Consider the following 12,147-nt stretch of genomic DNA (forward strand, 5'->3'; position numbering starts at 1 on the left):
CTAAAATGCACGAAGGACAAATCGAAGCAGCACTCTAGAGGGTTAACACTGTAGCATATGAAAACTCTTTCAGAAATTCAACTCACACATACCCATTCATTTTTTTGTCTGCATATGAAGGGGGAGATGGAAGATTAAAATTTGCTGGGTGGATAGCTATCCAATGAACCCTGCCAGTGTATCCAGGAATGTTTGGAGTGCTAAAAAGGAAAAAGTAAATAGCATTAGTAATGCCAAAGACAATGAGATGCCATCATTGTCAAGGTTATACAACAAAGAAGTAAACAGACACTCTGATTAATCGTGTTTCACTCATATTTTGATCAAACAATAGTGACCCAGGGATACTAAATTACTTAAATAATAGAAAAGTTAAAAACTCCAAGGCTAAGATTTTTTTTATGTCTTGTTATCCTGGCATAAGGTAAAAAAAAAAAATTAAAAACACACAAAAAAATAAATAAAAATAAATAAATAAATAAAGAACAAGAAACCACTATAACTGATACAATATTAAAGCTAAAGTTACATAGTAATCTATGTTTCTATATAGTATGTTACTATCACACACCTTTTTCATGATAAATATCAGGTCTTTGTTAGATATGTTATTAAATAGCGAACTTTCAGGGCAAATAATGAGTGCATGTTGTAAGTTAGGAAATTCAAGAAGTCCCCCCCCTCCCCACGCCTGATCCCACAAGGTTTTACCCCATTCAGCAATGTATAGGTCTTACTAATGATCATGCAGGAGAGTAGAAAGCCTGTTTTGCATTTCTAGGATGTATCTAGAGATTCAGCTCTTTTGCCACTGCTCCCCCTGTCGTTAACATTAACCAACATTAATCAGCTGTCAAAATGACACTTGTGGATAATTTGCAAGTGTCATTGGGTGATACTGTATAACTACTGCATTTACCATTTCATTCATTTGAAGATCAAAGGTGGGACCTTAAAGAAAACCTGATACGTTACAAAAAAAAAAAAAATAGAATATAGAAAGTTTTCCTATTTAACCACTAATAAAACCTCAGCTAACCCTAATCAGCCCCAATTGCCTCCCCTTCTTTCTTTAGCAATTCTTTTTGTGCTGATTTTTTTCATTTCAAATATATTTTACCATTAATATTTACATTTGTTTTTCAATTTCATTAGTTTCAATTGTTATTTATTTCAGCGTTGTATAAAAAATGCAGGAAAAAAAATCCACAGTTTTCATTTGCAAATAACTTTCCCAGGCTTTATACCAGTGTTATTTTAAATGGGACACATTATAGAATAAAATGTATACATTTTTATTTACAGTAAAACAGCAGTTTGTACTCACTGTAAAGTCAGTCTTGGCGTTAAGGGACAAAAAATTACTGATACGATTGAGTTATACTGCCACCAACAGGGTGTTTGAACACTTACATATAAAAAAGACATTGGCCGGATAGGTATAACCCCTCCTACTCCCAGCATGCTTCAGTTTTGTAGAAAATCAGTATTTAGAAGTAGATCACAAACAGAGGAGTGGAACCTGTGGGCACAATTCACTAAGCGATATGTTACCACATCCGAGTATGCAGTAAAATAACGCACAATGTTACAGAAAAAAAAAATGTGTAATTCACAAAGAAACTCTCATTAACCACTTGACCCCTGAAAGATTTACCCCCCCCCCTTCATGACCACGCCATTTTTTGCGATATGGCACTGCGTTACTTTAACTGACAATTGCTCGGTTGTGCGACACTGTACCCAAATTTAATTTATGTCCCTTTTATTCACACATTGAGCTTTCTTTTGGTGGTATTTGATCACCTCTGCGGTTTTTGTTCTTTGCACTATAAAATAAAAAAAGACAGACAATTTAAAAAAAAAAAAAAAAAAACATTTATTATTTCTGCTATTTAACATACCCAATAAAAAAAAAATCAAATTTATTTATCTATTTAGGCTAATATGTATTCTGCTACATATTTTTGGTATAAAAAATTTCAGTAAGCATATATTGATTGATTGGTTTGTACAAATGTTATAACATCTACAAACTATGAGATTTTTTTAAATTCATTTTTTACTAGTTGTGACTCCTGATGACGTCAGACGCACACTGACGAAACACGTTGGATCCTATGAATGCCACTACGTCACCTCCGGCCTTTGGAGCGCAATTGGAACGCGGAACGGCGTTCCTGATCGTATTTAGCACCAGACGGTTTTCTTACTTTGTAATGTAAGTTACTACTATTTTTAATAAACGGTGTTTGGAAATATTACACTATAATTTATCTATGCTGGGAACCTGAAAACCTCGCTTAATACTGAGTGGACCATAGTGGATATCTTAAGGGCTATCTGGATCCTGGAACCATGCTCATTATTGAGTGTCTCATAGCAGGATACCATAGAAACGCCAAACCCTAAGGGGTATCTGGTAAGTGGGCTGTGCATGCGGTGGAGGTGAAGGAGAGCACATACCCACTATACGGATATCAGTGAATGATTCTTACCCACCATAACCAATAATATGGGCACTAAAAGCACTTTACTTGGATTTGGCCACGTTGGACATTATAACATTATTTATTACTAATTATATACTATTTATTTATCACGGACTTTCACGATTCACTTTAATATGGATTGATTTACATTTGAGTTTTTTTTATATATTTGTATTTTCACTCATTGGATTGATATTTATTTATTGTATTTATTAGAACGCGGTCTCTTGCCAAATTAATTAACCACTTTACCACCGGAGGATTTTGCTGTCTTACGTCCAGGCCACTTTTTGCGATTCGGCGCTGTGCGACTTTAACTGACAATTGCGCGGTTGTGCGACGCCTTACCCAAACGAAATTTACGTCCTTTTTTTCCCACAAACAGAGCTTTCTTTTGGTGGTGTTTGATCACCTGTGCGATTTTTACTTTTTGCGCTATAAACAAAAAAAAGCGTTTATTTTGAAAAAATAACAATATTTTTCATCACATTTTTTTATAGGAAATTCCCCCCCAAAAAAATGTAAAAATCAAATTTTTTTAAAATTTTTGGCCAATTTGTTTTCTGCTACCTATGTTTGGTAAAAAAAATCATGATAAGCGTATTTTGATTGGTTTGCGCAAAAGTTATTGCGTTTACTAACTACGGCAAAGATTTCTGTCATTTTTGGTGTTTTTTTTTAACGCGTAATGGCGGCGATCTGCGATTTTTATGCGGGACTGCGACATTGCGGCTTACAGATTGGACCCTTGACTGACATTTTTGACACTTTTGGGGGTACCAGTGACATTACTGCAGTAATCAGTGCTATATATATGCACTGTTACTGTAAAAATGAAACTGGCAGTGAAGGGGTTAATTTTATTGGAGAGGGAGGGGTTAATGTATGCCTGGTGCTTACTGACGTGTGGGGGGGGGAGGTGACTGAGTGACAGAAGGACAGATCGGATGTTCAGCTATGCTGAACACTCCGATCTGTCAGTCCCTGTCACTTAGGAGATCCACCCGCTCTGTTTACACAGGCGGACGGATCTCCTCACTCGATTCCCCGACGCTCCTCCCCTGGCCCGACTCCCGCTGTGACTGAAAACAGCGGGAGCGCGCCTCCGAGCGCCGCCTACAGGGGGAGGAGTCCAGCGACGTAGGTCTACGTCGCTGGACAGGAACGAGCCACTGTGCCGCAGTAGCAGCACAGTGGCTGGGGCTAAAGTGGTTAATATTTTTTTACTAGCAATGGCGGTGATCAGCAACTTATAGCGGGACTGCGATATTGCGGTGGATATTGTGGTGAACCACTGGACACTAACTGACACTTTTTGGGGACCAGCGACACTAATACAGTAATCAGTACTAAAAAATATGCACTGCCACTGTACTAATGACACTGGCTGGAAGGGGGTTACCATCAGGGGGGATCAAAGGATCAACTTTATGCCTACCATGTGCTTTCTCACTATGGGGGAGGTGATTTTACTATGGGAAGGCATTGATCCATGTTCTTGTACCGTACCTTACCTACTAACAGAATGGCAATCTGCCTAGTTTACATAGGAATATTAAGAAAAAATTAGCCGTAAGATAAGAGCCACACCTCGTAGACTGCAAACAAACTAGAGAAAAAGTGGGACTTTAAAGGCTCAGATAGTCAAAAGACTTAAACGCTACACATATTATATTTAAAAATGCATTTTATTAATTCAATTAAAAAAGGCAAAACCTATGGCTCAAAACACACATATATAATACACATATATAATAACCACATATTATAAAAACAGAACACTACGTAGGTAGCCAGATGGTACAAGTCTCAAAACAGTTGGATATGGTCCCTGTTAATTGCCAACGCGTTTCGCTTGACTTCGCGTTGAACACTAGCTGGTTCTCTGGTCTCTGTCCTAAGCCCTGAAGAAGCGAAGTCAAGCGAAACGCATTGGAAATTAACAGGGACCATATCCTACTGTTTTGAGACTTGTACCATCTGGCTACCTACGTAGTGTTCTGTTTTTATAATATGTGGTTATTATATATATGTGTGTTTTGAGGCATAGGTTTTGCCTTTTTTAATTGAATTAATAAAATGCATTTTTAAATATAATATGTGTGGCGTTTAAGTCTTTTGACCATCTGAGCCTTTAAAGCCCCACTTTTTCTCTAGTTTGTTTGTAGTTTACATAGGAAGATCACCGTTCTGCCTGTGTACTGTACAATCAGTGGATGCTGGTGGACATCCGCAGTACCCGCCGATGGGCACCCGCTGTGTGTGATCACAGCAGTAGCGGGTCGCCAGAGGCACGCGTGCGCCCCAGACCCGGTACTAGAGCGGCCACACTGCCACAGTAAATCAGCAGTGGGTGGTCGGGAAGTGGTTAAAATCTTGCATATATTATCTTTCCGAAGTATGCCTTAAATACCACATTAAACCATGCGGAAAGTTATCACAAGCATCTCGCATGAACATCACATCCTGTGTGAGAATTATATTATAAAAATAATCTTTTTTGATCGGATTCCACTCCTGGAGAGATTCAGATGCCACTATGCAATCACATAATCTCAGTGCCCACACAACTGAGTGGGTTACATTCATCACAGTTACTGTATGTGTTTAGTTTTGTGATGCTGTGATTGACCCACAGCTATCACATGGTACCTGGGCAAATCACAGAACCCTGTACCATGTGATTAGCTGCAGCCAATCACATAATACTAGTAATAACAGCTGTTAGGAAAGAAACCCATTCATGACAATTCAAAACATTGCTGTTACAGCGATAATCACTGTAACAGCAATCAAAGCCCTCATACTGAATCCTTTCCATCCCAGGTGTAAAGCAGGCTAAAAATCGTCATTATAACACCCCCCCCAGGGCCACAACAGACATCAAAGGTAATAGACAGGAAACAAAGGACAAACTGACTACAGATAGACTTAAATGGTAACAGTCTCTACAGATCCTACAAAGGGTTCCTCACCAAGTGTTTTAAAGAAGCCGTCCTATACGAATTATGTCACGCTATATGTGAACGGGTGGTGCAACACTTTACTATGTATATGGCATTGATTGTCAGTTTGTGATTAATATATTGTTGCATATGAGTTGAGCCACCATCACTTTCAACATGAGGTGCAGAATGCTACTGTGCTTGTACCTTGTATGGTTTTAAGATTTTATTTTTGCATCAATAAAAGTTTTTTTTATATACAATAACGTCTGGTGATGCCGGTAAAATCCATGGACTACGGTCCAATTAGCTTTAGTGACTTGTACTGAAGAAATACTCTAAGGCACTGAAGATTTGACAAGATGGCTCCCAGACCATCAAAATAAAAGATGATTTTCAACAATGTCTAGAAATGGCTTTTCTAAAAAAGGATTAAAGTGATTGTATAGTTAGAAGGTCATCTACTTTCATGCGTTCTATGCATGAAGGTAAAAAAACTTTCAGTATGCCGCTCCCCCTCAGCCCCCCCCCCCCAATACTTACCTGAGCATGATCCCGATCCAGTGATGTGCACAAGAGCAGCTTCTCCCCCGGGTCTCTGCCTCTTCATTCACTGAGACACAGCAGCAGGAGCCATTGGCTCAATCACAGCCAGTGAGCCAATAAGAAGAGAGTGGAGGGTGGCGCCAAGCCCCGTTCTGTGTGTCTTATGGACACAGAGTGGGGCTCAAAAGCGAGCGCAGATGAGTTGTTATGGGGGCACTCAGAGAAGACGAGGAGCTGGGAGCTCCGGCAGGCTGAGAAGAGGAGGATCAGGCCTGCTCTGTGGAAAAACATTGCACAGAGCAGGTAAGTATACATTTTTTTTTTTGTTTTTTTTTTCCCAATAATTTAACATTTAATATAACTTTAATAAACTTCATCTACTCTGTGGTGAGTAAATGATTCTACCATTACATGTCATACTCTGTGCCATTATGTACTGTACAGCAAAACACAAAATTGAATCACATGCATGAGCTACAATGGGTTTGGCTGCATTTACATTGTATTTTGTTTTTTGTTTTTTTTAAACCCATACAATTTTAAAGTGGCATTTTATACGATTTTAATAAACAAATCTATCTATTAGTGATAGACGAACGGTTCGGCCCAAGCATGAGTGTTTGGCCATTTGCAGAACACCCGAATCTGCAGGGTGTTAGCCAAGTGTTTGCCCCCGACGAACACTCTGTAATACACTGAACGCTGTCACATGACTTTAGAAGGGGGCAGTGCCACTGGGTGATGTAGGTGGGTGGCCCCGCCCCTTGCCTATATAAGAAATGTCAAATCGCAGAGCGGGCATACGGCAAGAGGCCTCCCAAGAGGCAAGAGCATTTTTAATTTTTTCTATTTTTCTGGTCTGGTGGGCGGCGTGATTGACGATGGATTTACTTAGAGGGACACTATATTTTTTAATAAAGGCCTTAAAAACAGTTTTTTGTGTTTTTTACATTTTGACACTTTTTTGGTGAATGGGTAGGGGTACGATGTACCCAATACCCATTCACATGGGGGGGGGAGCGGGATCTGGGGGCTCCCTTGTTAAAGGGGACTTTCAGATTCCGATAAGCCCCCCACCCGAAGACCCCGACAACCACAGTCCAGGGTTGTCAGGAAGAGACCCTTGTCCAACATGGCCCCACCCCTTGCCTATAAAATGGCTTTCAAAGCTCAAGAGTGTCATTCGGCATTCATTTTCTTTCTATTTTTTGGGTGCGCCGAGCGTCGTGATTGACAATGGATTTTTTTTTTTTTTCATTTTGGCATAGAGTTACCCTTAAAATCTGTACCAGACCCAAAGGGTCTGGTATAGATTTTTTTTTGGGGGGACCCCATGCCGTTTTTTCTTTAATTCTGTCATAGGGTTCCCCTTAACCACTTAAATACAGGGCACTTTCACCCCCTTCCTGCCTAGACCAATTTTCAGCTTTCAGTCCACATTGGCATCTATGGGAAATATTGGTCAGCTTGGCAAAGCATTGCTCATGAACTATAAGTGACAGGGACACAAAAGTTGGGGAGCACCGAGAGGGGACCCAGGACTACAACATGTCTATACATTTTAAAAGTGGAGTTAACCTGAACACTACACTGACTGCACTAAACTGACTCAACACACTATCCACTAACTACCTGCCTAATCTCTATTATCACACACTATACACAGCTGCCATGTAAGTAGCAGCCTTATATAGTGGGGGGCATGGACTTAGCCCCTGAGCCATGATGGGCTAAACGCAACCTGCCTTTGGCCCATCATGGCTCTGACAGGAAATTGTGCTGTGATTGGCCAAAGCATACAGGTGCATGCTTTGGCCAATCACAAGCACATAATGCACTGCAATTGTGCAGTGCATTATGGGCCGCTCATCGGCGGGCGAACTTGCCCCTGAGCGCCCTGGATGTTCGTGTGTTTGGCGAACACACGAACACCCAAAGTTTGAGTCGAACTTACATTTGATTCGAACATCCAGCCCTTCCCTAGTCAAGATCTATCATGTGAGATTAACCACTTGACCTCCAGAAGATTTACCCTCCTTCATGACCGGGCCTTTTTTTGCGATACAGCAGTGCATTACTTTAACTGACAATTGTACTGTCCTGTGACACTGTACCCAAATAAAATTTATGTAAAACATTTATGACAAATGGACCTTTTTTTTGATGGTATTTGATTACCACTGTTTTTTATTTTTTGCGCTATAAACATTAAAATACCGACAAAAAAAAACAAAAAAAAAAAAACGATTTCTTCATAAATTTAGGGCAATATGTATTCTGTTACATGATTTTGGTAAAAAAAAAACAAAAATAAAAAGGGTATAATTATTGGTTTACGCAAACGGTATAGCATCTACAAACTATGGGATACATTTTTTTATATGGGTTATGGCGGTGATCAGTGACTTATAGCGGGACTGCAATATTACTGCGGACAATTGGACAATAACTGACACTTTTGACACGTTGTGGGAATCAGTGACACTAATACAGTGCTCGGGGTCTTCGGCTGGAGAGCAGGGTCCCGGAGGGAGGGGGCGGCTGCCCCTCCTCTGTAGAAGTTTCCATGCAGCCTTTGGTAGTTTATCTGAGGGCCTGAAAGTCAAAGAGAGAAGCTGAATCCAGAGGTCCTGCAGAGCTGACTGGTAGGGAGACACCAGAAAGGATCTGCCTACTGTGAGTACAGATCTGTGTCATGGTTACATAGTTACATATAGTTAGTGAGGTTGAAAAAAGACATCAGTCCATCCAGTTCAACCTATAATGGTGTGAGGCTAAGTGAGAGTTGTCCTTATCTACTGTGAATAGTTCAGTTGGAGTATCCCACTATTACCTTCTTGCATCCTAGTTCCAACAATAAATACAAAACCAAATACCTTGGACTGTTCATTGAGTAACGAGCAAATGGGAACAAGGATGGGGATAGTGCTACATAGCAGAAAGTATAAAATATTGTTTTTTGGTTTTAGTTTTTTTTCAAATTTGTCAGTCTTTTTTCATTTATAGAATAAAATAAATAAATAAATAAATAAAAAAAAAAAACAACAACAACAACAACAACCCAGAGGTGATCAAATACCACCAAAAGAAAGCCCTATTTTTGTGAAAAAAATGATATCAATTTTATTTGGGTACAGCGTTGCATGAGAACTCAGTTGCCAGTTAAATTAGCGCAGTGCCCCATGGCAAAAATTAAGGAGGTAAAACCTTATGGAGCTGAAGTGGTTAAATGGATGATCAAGAAAAATGTTTTCACATGTTTAAAAATTAGATATAATTGATTAGAATGGAGAATGTATTTTATGGTGATCAAATACTACTAAAAGGCAGTGGGATGCCAGAAAAATTCAGGCTTTGAAAAAAAAAAAAAAGGGCTAAAAGGGTGATATAAAGAAGAAAAAAACAACAACAACAATTGGAGAGCAGCATGTCCTTGATATAGTTTAATCCTCAACTAATGGCATACAAAGTGCATTCTGCACTGTCAAATACCAAAAACGTTAGATATAGTACACATACTTTACAAATAGATAATTGTCAAAACATAATTTGTATCTAAAATGTCACCAACAAATAATTCCTGAAATATCTATCATTTTTGAGGACTTATCAGTATTGTTAAATAAGGAGGCTGGGAATTGGAAAGTATTAAAGATAGTAAAAATATTGAATATTGATACACAGAAGTACATGGATGTATTGCATGGAGGTACATAAAAGGAAAAAACTGTATTTCTGTTGTCATGGTGCTCACATGTCTGATGTACCTTTCAAGTAAGGATTTTTCAAATGTGTCACCTCAACCCCAAACCCACATTCCTATCAAAATGTTATCCTCCTGCCCAGGGCTGGCCCAAGACATTGTGAAGCCTGGGTCCAAGAATGAAATTCTTCCTCAAAAAAAAAAAAAAAACAGGCCCACCAAAAGGCCCCCACATCCATTATATATAAAATGTTCAAAATATTATATGCAGTAAAACCTTGGTTTGAGAGTAACTTGGTTTGAGAGCGCTTTGCAAGACCAGCAAAATTTTTACATAATTTTTGATTTGATATACAAGTAGCATCATCACAACTGAGTATAAAAGAGAGGCGCCTCTAAGTGTAGTAATATGGTTATATTTAATGAAGATACAATATTTAGGCACATCTTAGTATGCAGGCACCCGGGGTAAAGCTGCCCACATAGACTGTCCTCCGCACCGCCATCGACGTCATCCCTTCCGCGCTGCGCTCCACGAGCGCTTCAAGCCTTGCTTTCAGACCGCTCTACTGCAGACTAGTCTTCCCGGTCACGAATGCAGACTGACAGTGGTGAGAGCCGGCGGTGTGGAGGATGGTCTATGTGGACCGCTTTACCCCGGATGCCTGCATACTTAGAAGTGCCTCTTTTATTCATCAACCATGTGAGGTCCTAAATGTTGTACCTTCATTAAATGTAACCATATTGCTACACGTAGAGGAGGCTCTTTTCTCTTTTATACTCTAGCTCCTGCTGGATTTTGCTTCTAATCCCCTTGTGGAGGTGCTATTTGTGGATGGACATTTTTATGGTTGCACATCCCATGACATTGTTATAATCTTTTTATATGGACTATAAACTGAAGAACTTGTGAATAAATGGTTGTGGAATGAATCATCTGAGTTTCCATTATTTCTTATGGGGAAATTCACTTTGATATAAGAGTGCTTTGGATTACCGGAATGAATAATGCTCGCAATCCAAAGTTTTACTTTATACTGTTATCTTCTTCTATAACTCACCACCAGACTGGTCCACCAAATACCCACTGTCTGTTCTCCTGTCGCTCCTGTGTCTGCCGCACCCCCACCACCCTAGAAGATCCAGCCTGCCCTGCGTGAGATGAAGTGCGCTGATGTCTTACATCATTGCGCACAGCACGATTAAATGAGGGACTTTCCCCGACACTCTGCCTCCTCATACTCATCACTTTGCACTACGGGTGGCAGTATGAGATGGGGAAATGCCTCCCGTAACGCTCCACAAACTGATGACACACAAAACTGCTGGAAAAAAAATATTGGGAGTCAATTTGCTACCCCTCTCAAAGTTCTCCCTAGGTCCAATGGACCCAGCGGGACCCATGGTAAGGCCGGCCCTGCTCCTGTGTATGACCTATGCATGCCCTAGTGCTGTCCCAAGCCCAGATCACACCGGTGTTTCTCCTACCCCATATTTGAACCCTACACTTGGGTTCTCCCATCTTCAGCATCCTGTTTTCTCCAAATCCTTCAATAAATCTGTGTTTCCTTCTACACCTGCACTCACCAAATATAACCTTTCGCTTATAACGTACTAAATCCATTTCATTTTTAGCTTGGTATGCCACAGTTGTTTTCCCCTAAACAAGATATGTTCCCTTCCTCGGCACGCATGCATTTCATCCTATAACTTGTCACAAACTTCCACCAATGGCTGCATCCATTCACATACATCCATAGCCATGGTCACTGTGTATGCCCAGCATTGAGGAGATTAAATTCACAGAAAAATAAAATACATTGTTATGACCATTTACATACATCCAACCTTCTGAGATGAGAATAAGGGAAATCTATTAGCAAAAGTTCCTGAAAAAGACGAGCTTGTACCTCATCGAAATGTTGAATAAAACCATCATTGTGTGTTTACCTTTCAAGACCCGTGAGTGCCGCTCTCTTTTTTGGTTTATATTAGCAAAAGTATGTAGGCATAGGACACACCCTCTACCACGCCCACCCCTTAAAGGAGAATTGTACAAAAAACAAGTGCTTTTTTTACCACTTCTATTCCTTTTTACTATCTTTTGGAATTTACAGATATAGCGATTTAGAAATGTGATGAAATATTTAGCATTGAAAAACATATTTTGATAGATAAGTTGTGCACTTTCTATACAACTATATAGATCAGGCCAAAATGAGGGACAGATGAGGAGGAAACGGGGGCCGTGGGACTTTGTTCTGAATGAGGGACAGTCCCTTAAAATCAGGGACAGATGGGAGCTATGCATTTATAAACATGTTGATCATTTTAAGATTCTCTGTATGTATTATAGTCAGGCTGAATATGCTACTCTTTTTTTTCAACTGCTAAGAACTGCAGCAAAAGGTAAAATACCTTGTGCTGACAGCACGTTGGGGAGTAGTACCGTGCTTTGACA

The 12,147-nt window shown here is 39.8% G+C and overlaps 1 protein-coding gene across 1 annotated transcript in view; it reads right to left on the reverse strand.

Moving 5' to 3' along the window:
- The window catches only part of SPMIP7 (sperm microtubule inner protein 7), a 108,389-nt gene that overhangs the window by 4,624 nt on the left and 91,618 nt on the right, over positions 1-12,147 (reverse strand). Inside the window, exon 8 of the mRNA XM_082259794.1 lies at positions 93-200. Within this exon, the coding sequence (XP_082115920.1) occupies positions 93-200 (108 nt within the window). The remainder of the gene's footprint in view (positions 1-92; positions 201-12,147) is intronic.

The sequence above is a fragment of the Pelophylax lessonae genome (assembly GCF_965119305.1).
Source record: "Pelophylax lessonae genome assembly, chromosome: 5".
In the NCBI taxonomy this organism is placed as follows: Eukaryota; Metazoa; Chordata; class Amphibia; order Anura; family Ranidae; genus Pelophylax; species Pelophylax lessonae.